The 26,645-nt window shown below is 41.9% G+C and overlaps 1 protein-coding gene across 19 annotated transcripts in view; it reads left to right on the top strand.

Moving 5' to 3' along the window:
• celf2 (CUGBP Elav-like family member 2) overlaps positions 1-26,645 on the top strand; it is a 210,299-nt gene that overhangs the window by 173,666 nt on the left and 9,988 nt on the right. For 5 of the 19 annotated variants that reach the window (XM_023350405.1, XM_023350406.1, XM_023350409.1 and 2 more), the window contains 5 exons: positions 9,297-9,458; positions 12,739-12,802; positions 18,388-18,522; positions 22,086-22,214; positions 25,636-25,833. In XM_023350405.1, coding sequence (XP_023206173.1) covers positions 9,297-9,458; positions 12,739-12,802; positions 18,388-18,522; positions 22,086-22,214; positions 25,636-25,833 — 688 coding nt within the window. The remainder of the gene's footprint in view (positions 1-9,296; positions 9,459-12,738; positions 12,803-18,387; positions 18,523-22,085; positions 22,215-25,635; positions 25,834-26,645) is intronic. The other 14 variants (XM_023350408.1, XM_023350412.1, XM_023350413.1 and 11 more) reach the window with 11 other exon arrangements.

A 26,645-nucleotide genomic window follows, 5' to 3' on the forward strand; every position in this document is an offset into this window, starting at 1 on the left:
ATAAGTCTGCCAATGTGTCGCAGAGAGAATCTAATATGAAACAGCAGGACAATAAAATCTGAATCCAAGTCATGATTTACTCAAATGAAGTTTAAATCTTTGAAATAAAATGTTTACAAAATGTATTCAGGAAATTGACTTTTCTGCCCATTTCCTTTCATGCAGCACAGAAATGGGCAGAAATTTCCTTCCTGCATGAAGCAAATTTCTTTATTGTTAGCCTAGTAAATTTCTGAGATATTTCTCAGAAATATCTCATGAGAAATATTGCTGAGTTTTTCTCACTGAATCGTTTATTGAACTAATTCTGCAGCAGAAAAAATCCTCCATACTTTAAATAACAGGTTTGATGAGTCATGCTTTAAGTGTTTTTCTGTATTTATCTTTTTCTCTTTATTACTGAACATTATTCACGTTATTTAAAACCTGAATGTGAAATTCAAGCTGTTATTTCACTTTTAAAAATTAGATGGTTGTTAATAATAAACACAGGAATGTCAGGAGAAGAATAAAGTGTGGTAGCAAAACGTCCACAAGCAGCAGAGAGAACCTCAACAACGCCATCTTGGTTCTGCTGGAAAAACAAAAGCTTCTACGCTCACAGACTGATCTTATTGATAGAAAGCTGAGTGGAAGGAAAAAGGGTGGTAGCAAAAAGTCCACAAGCATTAGACATAACTGAAACAAAGTTACCCTGGTTCTGTTTCATTAGTAATAACAGATTGTGTTATTGGAACGTTGAGTGGAAGGAAAAAGTGTGGTAGCAGAAAGACCATTAACAACAGGCATAATCAAAACAAGTTTAATTTAATTTATAAAAACAGTTTCTGTTCATAATTATTTATATTTAATTCATTTTCTGAACACTTGTAGTCCTTTAAATCAGGTGAAATTTTTAGCGTTTTGTTGAAACATCGTTAGCATTTTTCCTGCTGGAATCATTTTCAGGCTCCATCATCAAACATCGCCTCCATATTTCTCATTTTTTTCTGGCCAGAGTCTCTCCGCCAGACTCGGGTCACGCTGTGACAACGAGCCGCCGCCATTGTTGTAGACCTCGTCAGCCGGCCGGCGACCCCGGCGGCCCGTAATGGCGGGCCGGCCGGCGCTCCTTTGTGCTGTGCGGCGCCGCCGCTGGGCTTGTCAGGTCGGTGACGGGGGCAGCGTGACAGGGCCGCTATTGGGAGAGAATTACACGTTACAAGACGGGTCTGCAGTGAGTCAGAGCGAAGGAACAAAAAGTGGTAATAACAGGCTGTGTTAAAGGAACAGGAGCGAGTGGCGCTCACCCTGAAGGCCCTCATTAGAGCTGATCATGATAATCATGGCCGCTATTGAAGTGTTGTGACCCTGACACGGGGAAAACGCTCTCCGCCTGCGAGGAAAGGCACCGTTTTCCCGTTTGTGCTGTCGCACCTCAGATATCAGCGAAGTGTTTGCAGCGGCGGCGCGTCCGTCTTCCTGACGCTGTCCTCCGACAGAGGCGTTAGCGTTAAGCCAGAATTATCCTCGCTCTGAGCAGTCGTCCGCAACAATGGGCCCGGTAAACACCGTCGCTTTTATCATGCACACGGGGGGATGAGGGAAAAATAAAGCCTCAAGCCATAACACGACAATATTGCAGTGGACAATAGCAAAATACCTTCATTTCCATTTGAAAACAAGCTGTCTAGCCTCAGGCGGAGCTAAATTGCCGCATCCGTTTGTTAATGTTCCCCAGTTTTTGCAATTTAAAAGTAATTACTTTGGGTGCGAATGAGGGAATGAGGTCTGGTAAATGGAGTTTGGTTATTGTCTTGGCGCTGCTGCAGCCTCGCAGCCCGACACGGAGCCGGACCGTGATGTTTGCCGGCGAACACGTACGCGCCGCGTGTCATGAGTCCTGCCGCCATTGATGGCTCTGTCACGGCCGTATCCGTCCTCATTACCATGTGGCATTCAGGTACGCCTCGGCGCACGCGCTAAATGTCAGGCGGTAATGAAAGCGGGTAATTCACTGAGGCACATCTAAAGGAACACCAACCCAGAAGAGGCTCGTTGTGTTTCTGTTGATCTGCATCGACGACTTTTAACGGTTTGTTGCATCTAAATGTTTCACAGCAAATCAACCAGTCAGCAGAAAAACTGAATTAGCTGCGATTAGTCGCCTTTCCACTGCAAATATGCACAAAACTTTGTCAATATTCACAATTACATTGTTTACATTAGATAAGAAAATCACATGTGAATAAGTAAATAAGCCATCATTTTGCTACTTCCTGTCGTCTTCTTTGTCATTTCCATCAGTAGCAACATCTGGTTGTTGATCATGTGACTCAAGATGCAATAAAATGTTTCCATTTTAGTTCTGTGAAACACACTAATTTTTAAAAAGCCTAACATCCATCTCATCCCAGCGCAAAAACGTTTTAATAAAAAACTTTAGTTTTTTAAATTTCCATTAAACAAAGTTATTTTGCAAATTTTACAGCCAGTGGAAATGCAGCCAATAGCTGCTGTGAGTTACATTTCACTAATAATCATTAAAACTGTTCCTGCCTGACAACATGAAGCAGGTGGAAGCATCTCAGACATTTGGCTGTTAATTCTAATCCAGAATCTGTCGCCATCACATCCTCCCAGTCGGCCATCTTTGTTTAATCTGAATTCATGTTTGGTCTCGGAAATTATGACAACCAAACCTGCTATAGATACGATTTTTCTTCGCTGTGTGGTTTCTCAGATTTTGGTCAAAAATGTTAACATCTTGCCATGTGAACCAGACAAAAATCTCTGCAAGCTTCACTGCAGAGGTCAGAGGTCGTGACTCAGCAATAAGAAACAAAAGCTGTGTTTCCATTCATTTGTAATGTGTAAACTTTTAAAATGCCACAACAAAGAAAAGTGAATTAGGCGTGTTGGAGGTTAGATGTGATCTGCAAGGCAGTGAATACTTTGTACCAGTTAGCGCTCATTTAACATGTTTCATATTTTCTGTTATTATTATTTCTATGATCACGACACATGAAGGCCACATGATCACGCGCTGCTTCCTTCCCACCTAAATGCAGAAATGTTCAAGTGCATTTGAACAAGAGCTCAAGTGGAGCATGAGAGGGAAGACGTTTAAACGCTGACAACGGGAGAGAGGGATGACAGCAGAGGGAGAATATGGGATTAGATTAATCAGTGTTTGGGAGGCTTTCTAACCAACGGAGTCAGAGCCCAGGTAAAAAACACCGAAGGGAGATTTACGTGTCACAAGCCAGCGCTGGTGGAAATTGCCAACTGTCTGTATTTATTACCCGAGTTAAATTAGCTGCTGAGAGGAGCGACGCACATCCAGCGCCGTGAAGAACTCTCCAATCATCCTCTGCCAGACTTTATGCTAACCTTTTCACACGGTTTTAAAAGCACTTTTAAAAATACATTTATGACACGGGTCTCCAAGACACCTGAACATTTAGAAACTCAGGCTGTTATCTCAACACAGAGCCTGCAAAATGTAGAATGTTTGCAAATACAAAAAAGTTGTTGCATGTCTTAAAATGAAAGAAAACTCAAACAGCTGAAGCACATGAACTCCTACTGCTACAGAAACATCTTACCAAGCATTTTGTGTCAAGTTTCTACGGTTCAAATAAATTAGTACATTTGAAATAAGAAAACTAACTAACAAGTAACTTTTCAAGAAATATGAGATTGTTTTAAGTCAATAATTTCTTAATATTAATTCAGTTCTACTGTAGTTCCACTGTTAAATTAATTCACGTGTAACAGGACATTTTACCGTGTTATAAGTGAAATAATCTCCCATAGAAACTGAAAAGTTACTAAGATATTTGCACTAGAATCTAGACTAGAAATATTTGGTAAAGTTTTGTGTTTTTGCAGCGTAAAAATACTGATGGCCTCCTATTTAATGATTGAAAAAACAAATATACGTTATTATGCGTTAATGCATGCAGTGGGAGCCGCTGCCACAGACGCTAACATCTTCCTTATTTCTGCTCTTGGTGGTTCAGGGAATCGGCGCAAAGGAAATAAATCAAAGACATCGGCTGATGATGCTTCTGTTCAGAAATATTTGAAAACCATGAATTATTTTCCTTCTCTTGGCAGCTGTGTGCTGTTTAGTGTTAATCTGTCAAAGTAAAATGCAACCGCCATGTTTGTATGTTTGGAACGGTGAGCTCATGGAAACGTCAGGCAGCAGAGGAAGCTGAGACGATTTGACATTTAAAGGCTGTTTGAGTGGTAAATAAATGAGAGGGAAAAGTTCAGATATTTAATCTCTCGTGGATCGAACAGGAGATTAAATTTCACTGTAAACAGATCCTGACCCAAAACGGGACGTGAAAGACGGGATAATTATCTCCAGATCTGCGTGGCGTTTCTATCTTTCATTTCTTACAGGCCAGAAAAGGTCTAAAAAATCCTAAGAACTATAGAACAACCAGCATTTATCTAATTATATGTATTCCTAAAGATGCTGCTGTTTTTTCTTCTGCAGTGGAGTCTTGTGCAGTTCATGTTGGCAGTTCAAGTTGACTACATCACCTCCATTTGACCTTTGAAAATGACCTTTGGCTCCTTTCACCTCTTTAAAAGAAAGGTTTTAATGATCCACCTGCTGATGGGATGTTAGCGACGGGACTTTCAGAATAAATTACCCCTATACCTTTTTAAAGCTCATCTTTTCAGAAGAGTCCAAACTTCAGATAAATGGATCCACAGCTGAAATGTAGCCATTTTGTATTTAGATCTAAAACCATTTCTAATTTGCCCATTTAATGATGTTTCCTGCCATAAATCATGATCAAGTCTCCAAATACTGAATTCATTGTTGATAGAAGCAGCAAAATTTAAAATAACTTCCTCAAGTTAGCCAAAAAAAAAGTACAAGCTAGAGGCAGTTTTGGCTTTTCCAGAAAAAGAGTTTAAGTTTTGACCTAGTGACCTTTTACCTCACACCTGATCAGCTGTTTCCACTGTTAGCATGTGTTAGCATTGCATTTCTTTGTCTACGTCTCCAGACCGCATGTAGCATCGCAAATACTAGCTTACATGACAGAATAATTACAACTTAACAGCAACACATTCCTGAAGCCTCTGAGATTCATTCTAGTTTGCAAACTCTACGTCCTGTTTACTCAGCCATTCGTAGCGTCAACATTTGATTTTTTCGAAACCAGCAGGACAATTAGGTGGAAACATAGCTAGAGACTCACTGGTAATCCGATTCATTAGAGATTATAATGTTTTCTGGTTCTAACACGCACCAACGCTCAGAATCAAAAGAACAATATCATCTGCAAACAATGAGGTTCATTTTTAAACACTGGAAGTCCTTCAACCTTTGGATGTTTTTCTGAAAGCTTGGAGTTGAAGATCTTTAGATATCCTTAAACAGCGAAAGGCTTAGCTAAAAACAAAGTCTGATTTAAAGTTTGTGACCTTGTAGAGGGTGTACCTCACCTGATCCATGCAGGAGTAACAAGAATCTAAATCTGGATGCCACAATCACCCAGGTGCTTATTTCTGTAGGATTTGAAACGACAGGCTGTCGCACCGTTCGCCCACCGTGCCCCACCTGCCAGTCACCGCCGTGGCGTGCTATTAGCCCATCAGACATGAAGTCTGTCAGCTTTCTGTTTCAGGGACTTTTAAAAGAATCCAACACTTAACTTCTGAGATTATTAATACACTGAAAGTTTCCACATCTGCAGTATAGATGTGCTTCTATTCACTAGAAACACTTCAGGGTGAAAGAGGGATGTGAAGGTTGTTGCAAACTGCAGCTAAATGCAAACAGCGTCATAACTTACTGATGCCTGAGAGCTAACAATTATTCTTTTTATCCAGATTCTGAAACTGTTTGAGAAAATTTGCAAACAAAGAATAAAATTTGAGGGAATTTGAGTCTGAATCTGATGGCTGATGGGACTTGCTGTGGTTTATAATTTAGAAATTCAATTTGAAATCGATATGGTTCCGTTATTCAGTGTTTAAACCCCGAAAGTGACAGGAAGTATTCAAACCTTTGCCTGTTTTTCTGCTAATGAAAGTTGATCATTTCAGTCCCTGGAAACAACAAAGCCTACAACAAGTATTTTCATGGCAAACACAGCCATGAGGGCAGCTGGTCCAGTTTTTCAAAAAACAAAAATATGAAATAACCTGCAGCCGTTTCCAGGTTAAACATAATATTAATTCCTGCTTCTTTGAACTTAAATGGGCAAATTACAATCCTTCTGGCTCATCTAAGAAAAGAGATCAATCAAAACAAAGAATTAATAGAAAAAATGCAATTCCTGTCAAAACGCAGCATAAATGCTGTAAGCTGAATGTTTTTGGTGAAAATGGCAGAATAATTTGAAATCAGCTACAGAAAAGTTTCCAAAACTGTTGAAGGGGATTGAAAACTTTCAGTCAGTGCAGCTAAGGAGTGTTAATGCTAAACTGTAAGGTCACAGCAGTTTATGAGCTAAAATGAGCTACAAAGCTAAAGCTAGCTAAAATACTGCATGTAGGCTATCATTAGCATAGCCTACATGCTACGCTAGTGATAGCATTCAAGAATAAAGTCATTGAACTGCAAGAATAAATTGTATTTCCATAATAAAATCATAATAATATGAGAATAAAGTGATAATATTTCAAGAATAGTCAAGTAATTACAAAAATAATCCTTCTGAACCGTTGAAGATTAAAACTGAGAAGTCTGATTTTTTTAATTCACAGTTTGTGTGAAAACAATAAAATGAGGATTCATTTTCACACAAATATTGTACTTGTGTACATTTAAATCAAATGATACAGTCCTTACAGGAGCCTGGATTCTGACTCTGCGTTAAAAATCAAACAGTAACTTTAAATTAAACAGAATCCGATTGCAGCAGCTAAATGTTGCCAGATTTCTCTGCCGCATCCTGCCATGTTAATTATCGGTTCCAATGTTGCCACAGGAAGAAAGGTGCCATTTTTTTGGCTGTGAGCGACGGCAGCCTGCAGTTTTGATGTCATGTTGGAAGGTGATGATAGTCAGCGCTGCTTTGTAATTACGCTGCTTTTTTCTTCTTCTTCTTCCTGGTGAGTTTCATGAGCGACTCTTCGTCTGGGAAGACGAGCAAATTTCTGCTTCCACCTCATTAATTAGGACAAAACAGCAGCAACTTCCAGAATGTCAGTTTAAATTTGTGTTGGAGAAGCTTTCTTTTTAAATATTTTAATTTTTATGAGCTAATGAGAAAATGAAATGAGAACGATTCATTCAGAAGATGTTTTTACGTTTATCAGCAGTTTATATTTCAAACTCTTAGATGCTTTGTGTTGTAAATAATTTATTCACTTTTTTATTTAATCAACACTTAGAATATTTAAAATATATATTAAATATACTTAGATTTAGTTCTAGGAACCAACATTTTTTTGTATAAAGCAAAGATTCTTTGGAAAAATTGAGTTATGTCCGCTCCTGCAATCATGCAGGAATATTTTACTAATATGACTTTATTCTTGAAATATTATAATTTTATTCTGTTAATTCCATTTTCTCATTTTTAATTTTTTGTTTGTAAATCCCATGGGATCTCCATGAGTCATTAGCTGAAATGTCTCCTTGCTTTGTCTTCAAAGTGTGACCAACTCGGCTTCGTTCGTTTCCTCTGCTGCCAGTTACAAACTACAGGCAGAATGCTCAAGAAAAACGCCGCAGAAAATCTGTTTGCTGCTTGGCTTGATTGAAATCCAACCGGAGAAATCGAGCTCAATGGGAGAAATCCCAGACAGCGCACTGACGGGAGATGAGAATTGAGGGAAAAGTCCAAATAACCTTTTAGAAACTGTTGCAAAACTGAAAGGTCAAGAACGTTTTGTAGGAAATAAGAAATTTCTGGAAGCTTTCATGAAATCTCAGATTGGCAGCTCTGGTTGCTGCGAGTATTTGCGGCTGCCCTCCCTCGGTCCCAGACACTCGGCGTTCTGCGCCACTCAGCGCTCGCCACCATCTGCAAAGTAGCCGAATGTCTTCCCTCCTTCGCCGAGCGCGGATCCCTGCCTCAAACTAAATGTTTCAATCAAAAGGTTTCCATCCTCCTGTGGCAGATTGCCTTTGTTTTCCGACGGATTTGCCCCTAGTTAGGCTTTGATTGCACTGCGCAAGGAATGGTGTGTTGCAACAGATTATCACTTTGAGCTTTACTGTAACTTTCATCAGAGAACGCGGCGCGTTTCCGTCTCATGTCCGACGCGTCGGCCCCTTTGTGAGCCCGGCTTTGTCTCTGCAACCCGGCAGCAGCAGAAATTCAGACAATTACTCCTGATTGTCCACATTTCTGAATCTCCCTCTTGCCCTGTCGCCCTCTCCTGATGGTTATCCCAATCACTCTCACTTTCTCCACACACACACACACACACACACACACTCGCACATCTAGTCTCACTTCATAAAAGATGATGAAATAGTTGGAGAAGTCGGGAAATCAGTGTCTGGTGAAACCGTTTTGGACTCAGAGATAACTGAACCCTTGTGGGGGAAAGAAGAAGAAAGCCCTGCTGGCTTTAGAGGAGAGTTTCCTGAGCGACTGCGTGCGTGTCCTGTGTCGCTAACACGCTTCTGCACATCACAGCCTTTATTACATGCAGCACTTAAAGGGGACACATTGTGGAAAATTCACATTTTGCACGTTTCTGTACTTTTGTTTGGGTTTTCAAAAACAAAAATAACTCCCAGCCGGTTTTTTGTCAGCATTTGTGTTTTATGGTGTCTGGAAAATGAGCCGTTTCAAAAACCTCCAGAATGTAACGTCACAAATCAGGAGGCACTGCCCTTTACCCAGCAACCCCAGCATAACCCAGCCCCGTTACCTAGCAACCAGAGTGGAGCTGATTTGGTCACCTGGTTTTCCTGCTGTACAATGGCTGCTGGAAAAGACAAGAGTTTTGTTGGTGACTTACCATCCAGAAACCACTTGCTGTGTTTCTGTTGGCTGTGCAGGAGGCTCCACTTTTGCTTTTCAAAGATATACGACTGTACAAATCCGTTTGCAGCCATTTTAATGTGCAAGTGTAAACGTTAACCTGGGGGCGTGGCCAGCAGCAGCTTATTTGGATTTAAAGTGGCAGAGGCCCAAAAACTGAATGGAAAATCTCATTATCTAAGAACGACGTGCACAAAATGTACTGAACATGCTTTGTGTAGGCCATAGACCTGTCCTAACCTACGGCGTCACCTTTAAGCTGTTTTTGTTTTTTTTTTGGCTGTAATCGTTTTGCAGCAGTAACAGTCTTTCTGTTCTTGCCTCTCTCCTCCTCAGGGCTGCTCGTCTCCCATCGTGGTGAAGTTCGCCGACACACAGAAGGACAAGGAGCAGCGGCGTCTGCAGCAGCAGCTGGCGCAGCAGATGCAGCAGCTCAACAGTGCGACCACCTGGGGGAGCCTGACGGGCCTGGGCGGCCTCACCCCGCAGTACCTGGCCGTAAGAGTCGCCGCCGCCGCGTCGCCTGCCTCCATCATCACCTCCTCCTCCATCACACCCTGCAGCCCCGTGGCCAGCGCAGCCACAGTCAGTGCCCCGACCAGAAAGACTCTCCCAAAATACTCCCTGCCTCCTTTTGTCCTCTGCTTTCCTCTTCCTCCCTGCAGCTGACCCTCACTTTCATCACTCTTCCTCTTTGAATCCGAGCTAAAGCTAAAGCTAACCAGTTAGCGCTGCAGAGGCGTGTTTAAAGAAGAAGCAGGAAAAATGCATCCATAACCAGATTAATGATGCAATAACTAAAGCCAATTTAGCTTTGATTCTAAACTAAACTTATTTAAACCAAATATTTACACACTCTGCACAGTATCACATATTTTTGGCATTAATCAGACTAAAATATTTCCTGCTTTAGCTCAGTCAGGTTTATAAACTATATACACATAGTTGTGAAACACCAGAATATATTTTCTTACTATTTTATAGAAATGATTTGAGCTGTTTTAGTTTCCTGGAGCTCAGGGTTAGGGTCGGTTTGTAAACCGTCTTGCTCCATCATCAGACCATCTCTGGCTTTGTTACAGATCATTTGATGCTAACTATGTTTGACCAAAGTTAGCTTCCTTGGACTGGCTTCTTCTCGTTGCTCTTCAGGCCTCGACTCGTTTCACTTCAGCAGATCCTCCAGAACATCTTTAACTTTTGTTTCTGGGTCGATTTAAACGTTTTCCACCAAACCGCCTTCATCTTTTGGACAGGATGATATCTAAATATTCTTGTTCCGTTTCTATGTAAACTTGGACGGACGTCTAAAATCGTTTTCCTGATTCCTTTAGATTTTTAAATGACGTCAAAGACGAAATTGAGGTGTTCCCTTAAAATGCACATCATCATCCTTACTAGCCCAATTCATTGAAGTAAATAATAATAAGAATGTGATTTAAGGTTGAAGCAGATCTACTGCTCAACTCTCAGTATTTGTTGTAAAAGTAAAGCAGTAATGTTAGATTTAAACTCTTAGGAGACCTAACCAGGCTTAAACACGGATGACTTTGTCTAAAAAAAAACTGAGCAGGCGCTTTAAATCATGAAAACTGAGCTGGAGTTGAGTATAAAATATGCTACATGTTGCTCTGTTTGAATGAATTGGAGACTTCAGATTGTTACTGTTGGACTCATTATTAGAATTTCACAGATTTCTGCATAAAAATATTAAAATCAAAGATTTTAGAAAGAAAAATCCCCAAATGCTTAACCTAATCTAATCCAACCAATCCACATCTTACAAATCAGCACCAGGAATCAGATGCAGATCTTTATTTGTGTTTAGCTTCCTGCAGGTGGTTCAGCCGCCCTGAAGCAGGAATGTTTAGGGAGGATTTAAAAAGTCTTGTATGAAAAAGTCAAATATGAGCTGAAAACATGTTTTCTGATCTTAGCTTCAACGTTTTGAATCCATTTAGTGGAGCAGATTCGTTAGAAAGACTTTTCCTCTACAAGGACAAAAACAAACTTTTTCTCACTGAAATGTCTGATGATCAAACAAACATTGAGGAAAAGCAAGAAGCAGTTTGTCTAAAATGTCACTGTGGAGGACTTTATCTTTGCTTCCTTAAGGTTGGATCTTTGTCAGATTCAAGCCAGACTTTGACTAGGCCACTACAAACCCATTTAGAGGTTTTTCTGGATCATTTTCCTCCTGCAGAACCAATGAGAGCTTCATCTTAAGCCCACAACCTGATAATCAGGTAGTAGAAGCCGTGGAACTGGAACCAGAACATCTGCTCCACCTCCAGCTGCTGTGGCTCTGAGTCAAACCAACCTGTTCCCCTCCTGGCCTGTGGGGGCGCTGCACAAGGAATCACTGAAGGAAATGACACAAAAACCTCTGAAGACACTGAGAGCAACTTCCTTCTTCACCAGATGGAAACAAGATGGAGGCGTCAGATTTTAGTGTTGGAGGATTTCTCTTTAAGCTAAAGACCAGGAGCCATTTCTGCTGCTAGCGCTAGGCTAGCACATTAGCTTTGGTTGTATTTACCCAGAATGCCCTGCACTGTGATCCACTTCCTGCTTTTGGAGCGGTCTCCGGTCCGCTTGGTGTTCACATTCAAACCGAACCAGAGTTCACTTCAAACGAACTCAGAGGCAGGACAGAGTTAGCTTAGCGTTCACACCTCACCAACCGGACCGGGTTTGGTTGGTTTGACTCGGAGCAGAGAGAAAGAGAACCACAGCAGATGGAGGTGGAGTAGATGTTGAAGTTCTGATCCCAAATTGAACCAAATCTGCCGAAGTATCAGGTGGGAAACAGCTTCAGGTTACTTCAGTCCTGGAGCTTCGGCCTCCTGCATGTTTCAGTTCCTCCCTGGAGGTGGAAACGATCTGTTCAGCAGGTCGATGTTCTGCTTAGGCCTCTAATGAGCCATCATTTGATCCAGGTGTTAACCAGGGAGGGAAGTACAACATGCAGGATGCCGGCCCTCCAGGGCCCACTGGCCTGCTTCGTGTTGTCAGACAGGTTCTGTCTGTGCTGTAATCAAGTTTGCTTTGGTTTGTGAGACTGTGGATATGATTTAAGCATTTGGTGGAATCCTCATTTGAAAGCTGCTTTTTATCTGTTTGCTCTGAAAGAGTTAATTTTTTAAAAAGTGACTACTTTTTAAGCCTTTTTGGGATTTTTCTCAAATCAATTCAGGAAAACGGATCTCAAATGGTTTTGAGTCCCTGGAGAATCGCCGAGCCCCAGTTTCATCTGATTGGGACATTTCTTCTTCTCCTGCAGCTCGTTCTCTTCATCTTTCTCTACTTTTCCCCCATTTTTAGTGAGACTTGTTTCGATTCTGCCTCAGTTTTTAAATTAACCACAGCGAGTCTCTGGATTAGCTGGGGGGAGGACAGGCGCTCCTTTACTGGATATTGATTTATTTGAGAGATTTTTCTGCTCTTTGAATCCTCTCTCTCCGCCGTTGTTGAAAAGAAATTCCCACAATAGAAACAAGATGTTAATTTGCTGTTAATTTGAGTCTTCGAAGGCTGAGTTTCTGACGCCATCAGTATTCCTGATTTGTTTTGGAATCTAATTAGTCAGCCAGATTAGAGCTTTCATGCACAAGTTGTCTGGAGAACTGTGCAGGAATGCAAACAGTGCTCGCTTTGAGGAGAGATCAGACTATATTAGCAGCTCGTTTACTGATCGAGCGCTGAGCCGGGAAGCTCAGCCGCTTCTCGGCGTTTCCTTGCTGCCGCCCGCCTCACTCTGCGTCTGTCTCCCCTTCAGCTGCTGCAGCAGGCCGCCTCCTCCGGCAACCTGGGAGCTTTCAGCGGGATCCAGCAGATGGCCGGTGAGTCGTCCGTCAACACGCTCACAATTTACCACAGCTCTGCTCTCTTTGTTGTAATATATTTATTTCCACAGACTTCTAAAAGAGGACCAAAGAGCATAACAGATGAACTCGCGTGGCGGAGTAAAGAGAGCTCGTTGCCCTGAAGATTTATTAACCGTTGCTAAGATTTGTCTTGATCTTTTAATGAGGCCAGGCAAAGAGTTGTGCCCAGGGCGTGTAGCGGCAGCGGCGAGGCTTTGTCAGGGATAGATGAATCACAAGAAAGGAAGAAAGAAACGGGAGAAAGGGAGCGCAGAAGAATGGTTAAAGGTGGCATGAGTGCAGCGCTGCGGGCTGGCGCCATCTACTGGAGGACCAGAGCGAGTTTCTGCAGGTTCAGAGCAAAGATGAAGGCGTTCGCTGCTGTTTAGGAGGAAATGATTGGCAATTCAAAGCAACAAAGTGTTTTGCAGAGAGAAAGTTGAAAAAGCTGAGAATGGAAAAGTGCACTTTGTAATAATCCTCAAGCTTTCCAGAAAGACCAGATCAGAACGATTGAGAAATCAAATTTTTTAAGCTTTAAGTTGCTTAAGACTTTGAGACGATGGTGGAGACTCGCGCTCTTCATCTCCTCTTTGCTCTTTAGCTTCAAAGCCTCTTTATGCAGATTTTCTGCCGACTTTCCAGGATTCCTTCGCAGTCGGGATAAGTGGGAGAATATGGATTTGGTTTCAGAGTTTTTCAAGAAAATTATGGAGAAATATTTGTGTCCAGACTTTTCTATTTCCTTCCTTCTTTCCTCTCTATCTCTCCTTGGTCTCATTCCTTTCTCTCTTCCTTTTCATTTCTTGTTCTCCACAGATTCCCATCTTTTCCCCAAACTTAACTCTTTCATTATTCCTTTTCTTTCTGTTCTTGTCCTTCTGTATTTTCTATTCCTTCCTTTCTTACAGTTTTTTTTCCTACCATATATAAAAACCTGCCACTGTAAGCATATTTGCATTGAATTTGTATTAAATGAGTTTCCATCTCTGGAAAGTTGACATTATGTGACGTTAGTTTGAATTTCTCCATCGTCCCGGTGAGGTCTGACCTTTTCTTGGTCTTTTGAATCAGAAGTTTGATTTGAAGCTCCAGTTTTCTGCCATGCTCCCACAAAGCCGCTCCGCCTCCCAGTTTTCCCGTCTCGGCGTCTCGTATTCCTTAAAATCGCGCTGACAAATCGGCTCTGTGAGGATTTGGAACGAGCGTGGAGAGAAAAGCGTCAGTGCTCCATCTGCGCTGGTGAGGAAGAGACGGGGAGCATTAGTGATTGGCAGGAGATGTGAGACAGCTGAATGACATCTGGTCCCAGTCTTTAACACGAGGAGCTGAAGAGCTGAGAGGCTTCAATTACACCAATGAGCTTTCAATTAGACGCAGCCAACGGCGGGCTGGAGCGCTCGCATCCTTCCACACATATGTGCTCACACACAATGGAGCCGCTCACGCACCATCTGCACAACCCAGATCCTCCGACTCTGATCCGTTTGTCTCCGAGTCGCCTCTCCGTCGCCGCCTGCTCCTCATTCCTCCCCAACCGGGAGATTTTATTCTCTTCTCCTCATGACTGTCTGGAAAGTGTATGTTCAGCGAAGGAGATTGCCTTTGACAAATGCAAGAAAGAGCCGCTGTGGAAAAACAGGGTGAGAAAAGGTTGCATGAAGAGAGAAAAAGATAGAAACAGAAGAAAAGCTGCTTTGTAGTCACTGCTGTCACAAATCAAACCGGAGAAAAGGAGAAAATGGAGTCTGGGAGGGAAAAATAAAGATAAAAAGAGGAAGAAAATAAAAGAAAATGGTTCAGTAGTCAACTACATGCTTAAAAAATTAAAAATGGAATTAAAATTAAATGGCTTCACCTTAGAAATCTCAGTTTGAACGACAAGTACTTCCAGAAAGTTTTTGTGTTATAAAAAGTTATAAAAATGCACAGTTGGTGCGCCCAGTTCAACTATAAACCTAAATTAATCCGTCTGTAGTGTTACTGGAGCATAAAAAACATTTAAAAATAAACAAAAACACTCAGCCTGGGGGAAACTCTGCTGAGAAAAGCCAATAAATACCAATAAATGGGAAGATTTATTGGTTTCTGATTGGTAACAGACTGAAGTGCCTTGCTAATGGGCACACTGCAATCAACCCACAACTTTCAGATCTGAATTCAGTCCAATCACAATTCAGTCCATCTAGTTTATTATTCAAAAAAGATTTCCCTCATGCATGTGGCGACAGTGGAGAGGAAAAACTTCCTTTAAACAAGAAGAAACCTCCAGCAGAACCAGAACCGGAAAAAAGTAATGTGGATTGACAGGGAGTATGACTGAAAACTTGAATTTGCTGATATTTTCTTTGATGAAGTTTCTCACTGGTCAACTTTAGTTTATTTGTGTCGATCAAACTAATCCAACTGAACATATCCTGACTTTTAATGTGGAAGGGGTCCGACGGTCAAACCAAGCCTGGGATTATAACTTCAGTCTTTGACTTTCTTTGGTAGAAATACGATAAAATCTCATATTTTCAACACGTTTTTGTGCTTAATAAGGACAAAAACCGAACTTTGAATAAAAAGGTTTTCCAAGGACAATGACTTGAGGGAAAGGACACCAAGATAAATCAAGATATTAGATTTGGGCTGTCGGAGCTAAAAGCAGAAACACTAGATGGACTTTGTGACAATCATTTAAGAAAGTGAGTGAAACGGGGAAATAAACTCGTAATTAAAAGTGGAGACCAATAAAAACCATGAAGAACAAGAAGGAAAAGGCCATTAGCTAAACGGAAAGGTCAAAGAGAGGAAAACAGCTCAGAAGGTCAATGAGAAACGAAGGTCAAGGGAGGATAAATTAGAACAAAGACCAGAGGAGAGGGAAAGAAAGAAAGGAAGGAAGGAAGTACCAGATTGGAAAATCAAAGGTTGCAGCAATAAATAGAAAGAAAAGAACCTTTAATACTCCTGTTGCTTTTTACAAACAAATCAGGTACATGCGGTTCCAAAGGCGGATCAATACCATTCGCGCCGTAAAGTTGCACATCTTCTTGCTCATTTGCTCCATTGTCTGGCTCCTATAAGTAAGACACGGCCAGAATTAGCACGGCTGTGAGCATGTGTTTTTGTTAGACTTTGATAGAATGAGTGACGGCTGTTTTTATTCCTGCCTCGCCTGAAAATAGAAATCCATTTCAGCTTTGGGTGTATGACAGAAAATTGGAGAAAATCGCCCTGAAAACACAATTGGTTTTGGCTGCGGCGGTGGCGGTGTTCCCGAGCAGCAGAGACGAGTGGAGGAGTCGCACACATCGTTTGTGCTGCAAACACGTCGCATTAGCCGCCCTGAAACTCTGAGCTCTCGCACTCGGCTGCAGCGACTTGGAGACCGAAAACAAGACGAGGACTCTGAAAGCCGCCAGCCTCTTTCTCTCTTCCTTTCTGTCTCTTTTTAAGCCTTTTAATTTACCAATCAGAAGTGTGAATCCAAGTGATGAATCCAGCCATCTGTTGTCATCGTTCAGTTTGGTTGTCTGGGTGAAGGATATCTTTGTCTAACAAGATGTATTTTCTTCGTTGCGTCTCGTTTGTGTGTCTCTCTACATGTGCGTACTCCCATAGGAGTGTATATACACCCAGGCTGTATATACAACACATACACCTCATATGTGCCACCCTTAACTTTAACAAGCTCATGTGTTGGAGACATCCTGTCTGTGGAAACTTCTGCTTGTCAGAGATGAAGATGTTCAGCGAGATGCTGATGTTTTATTGCCCCTTCGGTATCAGTCAGCTGTTGGCATGGAGCCGTTGATTATGCTGAGAGAGAGTAGTGCTATTCCTGCTTTCATTTACACTACGACAAAAGGTTGAAGCAACTTTGTTGTGGTCCAATGTGGAGAACATTTGGTCTCAGTAACGGAGCTGGTACATCCATATGTGTTCGCAGGCGGTTCCAGAAGCATTGGGCCGTAAAGGGAACAGTTGTAGAGTCATTGGACAGTTTCTTGGATGTTCGGCTTTGTAACGCAGATGAGATAAAATCCCAATGTTCAATCCAGAGGCAATAAAAACCAGGTAGACGAAGGAGGCGTCTGCTTGGCAGAGCCGCACCTGATTGGACGAACAAAATGAAGCACAGAACTATTGGAGTCTGATTGGACCAAAATCAAAAGTAATCGTTTGGATGATGCCTATCATCATCGGCGTTTCTCAACAACCTCTCCTGATTGAACGTTTTCTTTTTATAATATATATTATTATATTTATATATATTTATAGCTTATTTATCCGACTCACTGTTACAACTTATTAAGCACTGAGATAAAATAACAGCAGGCAAATTGTGCAACGTTAGCGGCTTCAACACTTATTCTTTTTGCTTCTCCCTAACACACAACTTCTGGTTACATTTCAAAATAAGAGCATCAAGATAAATCACTGTTTAATAACAGAGCAATTCTTTGGAGATGTTTATAATTAGGAAGAGCTAAATATTGATACTGTATTACATTACTAAACAAAATCAAGTTTGGTTACTGGAATTATGTAAAACTGATAAACAATTAAAAACAATTAAAGAAATAAAAAACATTATTTACAAAATAATGTTGCTTAAAGTGGCCTTGAGACAAAGATGCACCAGCTCCATTATCTACGTCTATATCTGTACAGAGTAGCCGTATACTTTAGGAAATCTTCCCGATTTTTGCTTAACCTCCTTAAAACAAGATCCAAAACTAAAACTGGCCAAGAAAAAGTTGTTTTGTAGTAACATATATTTTTAATTGCATCCCCAACAAAAGAACCAGCGGTCTCTTTTGATGTAAATAACTTTTAGATATTTAGGGAATTTATGTACAAATATTCATATTTGTGAGCCCTCTTGAATTTCAAACAATCTAGATGAAAATAATTTTTATTAAAGTTGGTGTAAATAAGCTGGTGTTGGCCAGAAATGTTGATGGTTGTGTTCGTTACTCAGACGCCTGCAACTATGAAGAGTAAATCTTAAAATGATCTCAAAAATGTGATTAATCTTCCTGGAGCTTGATGTGTTTCCGTGTGCTGGGTATTTTAATTGGTTTTAGCTTCAAATATTGGAGCAAAATGACCTCCAGGAGTTGAATTTTTAAAGTGATATAATAGACTACAGAGCTGCAGAACTGTTTTAGAAAAGGTTAGTTTCCTCTCTGCGTTTCTCAGGCCCCTCCGCAGGGTTTTAATCGAGTGCTGTTGAAAGAGAGAAACATAAGTTGAACTAAATCACTCTGATTATTTCTGCCTCCAGAGCAGCTCTGCCTGGGAGAAACACACCAGGACTAAACACTACAGCAGCTGCTTTTACTGATTCAGGCCCATTTGGGACTTATTAGTGAATTCAGCTGCTGGAGTGTTTACCTTCACACTCTGAAGCAAAGATTGTGTAGTTTGTTTGAAGAGAAAGCAGAAAGCAGCTTGTTTCCAGGTGTATTTGTAGAGGGAATACGGGCTCTCCGGTGGTCACCTCTGTCCCGGTCCGGCCCAGGCGGTCCCCCAGCTTTGACACCACCCTCTCTGGCTCCTCTCTCCAGGTATGAGCGCTCTGCAGTTGCAGAACCTGGCCACTTTAGCGGCAGCGGCGGCGGCGGCCCAAAACTCAGCCAGCCCCTCCACCGCAAACCCCCTGTCCTCCAGCGCCGCCTCCCTGGGAGCGTTGGCCAGCCCAGGTAACGCCGCAGCCGCTCGGCTCGGGCGGGCCGCCCAACGCCGGCCTCCGCGTTCCGCTGTTATCATTTGTCACTTCACGACCCTGGCACGCCGGCCAAACCATCAGCTCCACCCATCGCCATCGCTCCGGTCTTCATCCGTGGTGTGTGTCCACCTCACCCTAACACGGACGCCGTGTAGATGTCATTGGCCTCCTGGCGTCCTGTCTTTCAGCATCCTGTGGTGTGGCGTCACCCCATCATACAGGCGTTGCAGATGTGTGTGCATGAGCGTTTGCCTAAATGTCTGTCAGGTTCAGGTGTTTCCACGTCCATGTTGTGTTTCCAGATGTCTCTCAGGCTGTTGTTCCCCGACAGACGGGGTGCGTGTTGATAACGTCCGCCTCTTACATGTGGGTTTGAACGCACCAGGTTGTCTCGGGTTAAACACCACCATCTTCAGATTTCCTTCCTCCTCCGTCTCTCCTTGTTGCCCTCATCTCCTGCTCCTGCCCTCTTTTTGACAAGCTTCCTGTTTCTGCTCCATCACCCCACCCTCTCATGTCGGCTCGGCCTCGCTCCAGCAGCACCCTCTCAGCAGAGCATGAATATGAAAAACCAGCCTCCTCCTCCTCTTCCTCCCTCAGCCGCCACTCTTCCTCCTCCTCAACGCTCACGCTGCTCCAATTGCCCGTTCTTGTCTTGTCTCTCCTCCTCCTCGTCTCGCTGCTTCTCTCCATACTTTTCGCCTCTTTCTCTCTCTGGTGCCAAATGTCACTCCAACCTTGAATATTACACACTCAGGTTGAGATGCTCGCTGTGAATGAGTGCTGCTGCTATACTGCATGTGTCAATGAAACTGAAAACGTCACTCTAGTTTGATAAATATAGACCGTTCTGCATGGAGACAGGCCAGCGTCTTTGTTTTGCAACGTGTGCTGACATAATGCTCCCTCTGCCACACCATCTCCTAATACATTCAGCGGCAATCCTGCTTTGTTGGCAACGCTTTGATGAGATGAAGGGTAAATGAATAGATTCAATCTCTGTTTTGTTTTGTCTGGAAAGGAAGGAGATCGCGAGCTTTGTGCACCACATTCCCTCCATCTCACCCTCCACCGTTGACATATCAGTGTCTCCTCATGTCTTTCTCCTGTGTCGACTTCATTTGTCTTGGTGATTCTTTTTCTTTTTGGATTTTCCAATTTATTTGAATCCAGATATGTGTGAGGAACCATCATATAAATTATTCGGGAATGAAACGATGAAAAGTGTCTGTGTGGACGCTGTGTTCCTGCCGGTTTGCAGATTCAAGAGCAGGAAAATGAAAGTACACCCCTGCTTTCTACTAGGTCAAAAATGATTTAAATATAATCGCAGCTAAGTAAATCCCAATTAAAGTGCTTAATTCACGCCAAGCCAGGAAGGAAAGATATTAGCAACAGTTGCAGCCCTTTAATATACAAAGTGCAACGTTCTCCAGAGAGGAAAATTATTTGTATTTATTGTCATTCGTCAACCAGGACTTGGGTCGCTGGTTCAGAGGTTTCTGGAGAGACGCCCAAACATCCCCCTTCTCAGTCACCACATCCAACTCCAGTCCAGCCAAAAGACTTGGTCCCTCCTGGACTTCTTCCTGCAGGAACATGCCTGAAATTCATCAGGGGTCATCAGGAAAAAATGCCACCTCATCTGAATCCTTTCGATGAGGAGAAGCAGCGACTCTACTCTAAACTCCTCACCCAATCGACGTCCTGTGGAGGAAATTCATTTCGGACTCTTGTATCCAGGGTCTCGTTCTTTTGGTCATGACCCAAATTTCGTGACCATAGTTGAGGGTAGGAATGTAGTCTGACCAATAAATTGAATCTTGCATTACTCCCGATCTCCTGAATGTTGGACTCCGGCAGGCCTGCCCTTTATCACTGGTCCTGTTCATAACTTAGATGGACAGGATTTCTAGACGCAGCCAGAGGTTTGGTTTGGGGATCAGCGGATTTTGCTTTTTGTGGATGATATAGTTCTGCTGACTCCCTCTGGCCAAAATGTACAGCTTGCACTGGGGGCATCAGCTACTCCAACACCGGGACAATGGTTCTCTAGAAAAGGGAGGCTTACCCTTTCTAGGTCGGAGGGAAGTTCCTCCTTCAAGTGGAGAAGGTCAAATATCTTAGGAAGATTATTCCCAATATGCCAATCATCCGAAACGTTGATGTCCCAGCAGATTCCACCCAAAGTCAGAGAAATGACCTCCATGACAATGAACCAGTATAGGTATTTCAAAGGATTGAAGGACAAAGCTTCTTTTATCTAAAAACAAGATGGCAGCAGGTTAGCAAAGCTGCATCTGGATGAAGGACAAGATGAGGCCAAAGTTCTTGTTTCCACAGTTCTTGTTTTCGCCAACATCTGTTGGCGAAAACAAGAACTGTGAAGCACGGTGGTGGAGACATGATAGTTTGGGCTCATCCAGTTATTGAATGAACCATGAACCTCTCTACAAAACAAAGTATTTCAGACAAATGTGAGTCCATTTGTCTGGGTCCTAAACAGAACAACAATCCTGAACACATCAGGAAATCATCTGCGTAAAACGTTGCAACAGGAAAGGGGTGTACTTTCTTTTTACAATGGTTGTATGTCTGCTTTATAGAAAGGGGCTTTTATTTTTGTCTAATTCTTCAAATTGGGTTCAAAAGTTGCCTTTCTATGTAAAAATAAATGTTACCAAAGGTGTTACTTGTAGCATTTTGTCCATGTTAACTAATCTGGATTATTAGATTGTTTTTAGAACCATGTCAGAATCTAGAACCTTGGTTCCTGAACGATTCTGCTTCTGGTCCACAAGGTAACAACCGCAGCAACTTGGTCAGACGATGCTAATAGGCCAGTTAAACACTTAGACCAGTTAGACCAGTATGATGACAAAATTTAAAGAAAGTTGCATATGATCTGGCGCTCTCTGCAGTCGTAACCCTGGTAGTGCCAAGTGTTTTTGCACAGAATGCTCCTAGCTTCATGTGGGTTTGCAACAGAAGATGAACATCATTCTGTCAACTGCCAATAAATTTCAACTTCCCATGACTGAGCCAAAAAGCAGCTAGCTAGCTAGCTATCTATATTCTATATCTACATAGAAATTTGAGACATTTTAACCTTAATTTTAGATACACAAATTTAAGACTTTTTAAGGATGCGTGGACGCCCTGCAACAGTTTGATTCTGTTTCTGCAACTTTCTCCAACATCTGAAAATGAAATAAATAAGAATAAATTTTTGCATGGATGCACCATGATGGCTCGTCCATGAAGCATCTCATAACTTTCAGTTGAATGAACGCGTCACATGGGATGAAAAAGTGCACATTTATACGATAAATCGTTATTTTCACTTGGTGTAGCATCATTAATGCACCACCTAATCTGAGTCTGACGTCATTAAACCTTCCAATGCTACACGTAGCACCTTAAAACCATCTATCTGTGTTTGTTGAGAGCTGCTGAATGTTGGATATAACACATGCACTTCTTTGTCTCCTGTTCTCCTCTTCCTCTCGCTCTCTCTCCTACCTTTTGGTTTCCCAGCAGCAGGCACAACGGCCAGCTCCAACGCCAGTGCCATGAACTCTCTGACCTCTCTGGGTACCCTGCAGGGCCTGGCAGGCGCAACTGTTGGCCTGAACAACATTAATGCACTAGCAGGTAGCATCAACAGTGAGTATTCACCCTGCCATCAGCCACTCCACCCCAACCTTCAGCCATCCACACCCGAAGGCAACGCCACCGCTGAGCAGAGACACGGGGTTTGACTCATACCTCTACTTAATGACTCTTTATTTTATAAACATGACAAATCTGATTATAGATGCTTTATTTCCAAAATATGCTCAAGAATTTGAGCTAGCTTCATATTGGAACCAAGTAGTTCTTGCATGTGTCCCACTCTGGTTCTTCCTGCTGTCTCTCTGTGTCTCTGGTTTATTAAAACCTTTTTCCAGCCAAAGCTTCCTCCTCTTAGCCGCAGACATCCCACTCATTAACCCATCCATCCATTCCTCCATCGCTCCATCTGCTTCCTGGTTGTGACCCGGGTTGTGCTTGCTGTAAGCGTGCTGAAGTCCCAGCAGAACCAGCAGAACCAGCTGCTGCTGAGTGGGATCGTTTTGTACGTCTGCCACAAGGTGGCGCTGTGTCATTTTGCTGTTGTGTTTGCTGTTATTTCTGGGTTTTAAATAGATTTGCTAATCAGACCTGCTAATTTTAGCAGTTTTCAGTCTGTAAAAAAAGATTGTTTTTCACAATAAATTTGCGGATTTATTTGTTTTGTACAGAATATTCAAAAAATAAGATGTTTTTCACGTATTAATGCATTTTATGATACATTTGTTGTCTGAAATATTAAAATAGGCGGTTATAAGCGTGTAGATCGAGTTTTTAGTATCTGTAGTCAGCTGCGTTTTCTAAACCCCATAACTGCTGAGGGATCACTGCATGTCAGTAATCAGATCCGGATTTCATGTCAAAAAGCACAAAATGAACTGTAATTCAAAGCATCATGGTGAAGTAAATATTTTTTCCATTTAACATGCAGGGTTCAGTGCGATTTAAAAATGAGTAAATTACCTAAAAATACATTCAGAAATTTTCGACAAAAACATGGAAATTTCTGAGCTCAAAGTGAAAAATTTGCAAGAAAAAACTCATAAATTTTGAGATGAATTAATTCACAGTTGGAGTTTCGTGGCGCAGCATTGTCTTTGCCTGTTTTTTAATGGCTCATCAAAATCATCAATCAAACTTATTGATTGATGATTTTAATTTCATTTATTTAATGGAAACACTGCAAAGTGGTGTTGTTTTGCAAACGTGCAGTGTTGCAAAACACCTGGGTGGACCTAGCTCCGCCTCCGCCACTCAGCTCCTTCAGACTAGCCAGCAGCAATTAGCAAGCAGCTGGTGGAACTGCTGAGCTCATTATAGGAGCTACTGCTCAGAGCAATGCTGGTAAAAACTTAGTTAAAGGGTTAATAGAGGAGCCGTGTTGGATGAGCTTCAGAAAGAGCAGAAGTTCTTAAAGAGACAGAGGCCCAATTTCAAGGCGTTGAATCAGGAAAATGGCCCCTTTAACAAACCAGGAGTCAGAATGTGAACCTAAAGTTAGTGTTGTAATAAAGGAAACATCCAGAGTAGCTTTTTTGGGTGTTTTTGGGACATCAGATGCAGTTAAATCTGGAGAAGGTAGATGTTTCCCCGCCTGGAGTCCGTGGTCCGGCGGTACGTATCGAGCTCTTCGCGGTTCTTGGTGTCTCCTGCCTTTGACCTCTGAGCAGACGTGGCGTCTGGATCTTAATCAGAGCTGTTATGACAGCAGAGATCCCGTACTGCCGGCCTCTTCCACCACATTATTCTCCTCTGACCTTTCCCGCTCCTCGGCTGGAGTAGCTGTATCCGCTCTGTAAATCATACTGCAGCACACACACACACACGCACACACACACACACACACACACACACACACACACGCCTGTCCTTTTAGCCGAATGGGTCGCTTCCATTTTGCTTCCCATTTTGTCCCCGCTAACCCAGTCTCTCCTTTCGGTGCCCCTTTCCTCTTCCATCCACCCACCGCCACCAACTGCCCTCATTTAAACACATCTAGACCTTAATTGAATTGCAAAGGTCACCGGTGCAATTATTCCTGAATAAATGAGTGACCTATAATCCGGAGCGCTGCGGCGATAATTTATTTCACTGTGTCTGACGGCGAGGCGACAGGACGCCGGGCCGGTGTCAGACCTCCTCAGACAAGTTGCCCTCCGCCGCGAGATTAAGCCGCTACAAGCAGCTAATGAGTGTTACCGCTGCGTTCGCTCACTTTTTAAACTCCGCCGCAGTCCCTCCAACATGCAAGTGAGACGTCACAGGAAAGCAGATAATCATCCTTTCTGCCCCAAGTTTCCTGAACATCAGCAAACATGGCTGCCGAACAGATGGTGACTTAATCAATTTTCAGGATAATTTTTCATCTTTAAAAAAGTTGCTAAAATAAAAGTATTCTAGAAATACAGGATTGCTTTGAGTGAACTTTAATCTTTTTATGGACATACATTAATTATTAAATGATGACATGGATTTTCTTCCGTAATTTTGGACAGTTTAAAAATAAAGAAATTACATGCAAAAAAAATATTTATTTTGAGTAATATTGAGAGCTATTTCAAAGTCAAAGATATTTATTGGAAAAATTGTTAATTAAATAAGTAAACCTTAATCTTCTTATGGATATATAATGATTAATAAATGACACGATTTCCGTACTTCTGGCCAACATAAAACAAAATTACATGCAAAAAATATTTATGCTGACTATTGCTGAACACTTTTTTATGCTTTAATATCAAGTAAGATTAAATAGTAAACTTTAGTCTTTTTATGGATACAAAATAATACTTAAATGTTGACATGAATGTTCCTCCATACTTTTGGGCACTTTTGGAGTTTAAAACAAAATTATAAGTAAAAAGCATTTATTTTAAATAAGACTGAAAGCTATTTCATTGCACAGTATATTTTAGTATTAGTGATTTAAATTAGATTTTATTCCAAGTAATTTAATATTTTTAGAAAGAAAAATAAAACTCCTGTTAAAGAATAATTGTTTCAAGCTACAATAAAAAAAAATTAAGTAATTTATCATTTAAAGATCAAAATATTTCTTTGTTCATGTATTTATGAGTGTTTGTCTTTTTATGGATGTGTAGAATTAGTTAATTGTTAAATATTGATGTAATTTGTTTTAGATTCTGTTGTCAGACATTTTCATCAACATGTTTGTGATTTTGTGTGGTGGTTTTTTGTGGCGCTGATGTTGCGTCGGATTTGCTGCATGCTGGTTCCTGCAGCTCTGGCCGTCATCAGCTGCTCTCATCCTAATTCTGCTGTTTGAAACTTGAACTTTGTCGTCTCGTCTTCGGTGTGTTTGGTATCGATGTGTCTTCACTGTGTGTGTATTTTTGGTACCGTTTGTGACTGTCGGTGCGTGTTTGTGTGTGTATGTGTGGATAAAACAACCTTCAGTGGGAGCGCTAATGAGTAAGTGCATTCTCCTTTCTTTATTGTTGGGTTTTATGTAAAGTTGCTCAAATGCTCTCAGGTATGGCGGCTCTAAACGGAGGTCTGGGCGGCGCAGGGCTCACCAACGGCACGGCAGGCACCATGGACGCGCTGACGCAGGCCTACTCAGGGATCCAGCAGTACGCCGCCGCAGCGCTGCCCACCCTCTACAGCCAGTCCCTGCTGCAGCAGCAGGGGGCCGCCGGCAGCCAGAAGGAGGGTCAGTAGTCTGGGCTTATCCAGTGGCAGACAACCTCAGTCTGGGATCCCTGAGAAGTAGATTAAGAATATTTAATTTGTTTTCTCTGAGTTTAAGATGCTGAATTTAGCCTCTACTGTAGTTTTCTGCCCCTGCAGGTCTGCAAGGTGAGCTACTGTATTTAAATGATCGTTTATTTGCCTCGACTTGAGCTCAAAGTGCCAGCATACCGTTAGCTTACCAAAGGATTGTTTTAAGAGCATTAAGACGGGATCACTTAAAACAAAAGATGAAGACATGGAAAGAATTACTCATGGGCCCCTTCCATGTTGTTTATATCTGGAAAGTTTGTGCACAAAGCTGGAGGCCAAAAGGGGATTCATTTCCCTCTGTAGCCGCGCCGCCGCGGCAGAAACAATGCTGGGATTATTCATTTAATGCAGCAAACGGTAAATAACAGAAAAACTGTTGAAGAACAACCCAAAACTAATTTTGACGCGTTGCCTTAGCAACTGTTCCCAGTTTATAGATCAGAAAAGCTCCTTTCTGTGTCAGGAGGAAAAACACAAATAAAAACAATAAAAATAGAAATCATTGATGAGTTTTCTGACAATATGTTGTAAAAGTAGCTTTAAGCAAAATACCAATAAACTTCATTTGGCTCAAACACTGAAGAAGATAAACAAGATTATTAAATTAATAATGCAATCTATGAACAAGAAAACAATTTATTTCCTGTTTACAACAACAAATGGACACAATATCATCTAAATCTGGTATTTTCCTGTTTTTGAGGATTTACTTCTGTTCTTTGTCAGAAACGTTACTGATTA

This window comes from Xiphophorus maculatus, chromosome 17, assembly GCF_002775205.1.
Source record: "Xiphophorus maculatus strain JP 163 A chromosome 17, X_maculatus-5.0-male, whole genome shotgun sequence".
Classification (NCBI taxonomy): domain Eukaryota; kingdom Metazoa; phylum Chordata; class Actinopteri; order Cyprinodontiformes; family Poeciliidae; genus Xiphophorus; species Xiphophorus maculatus.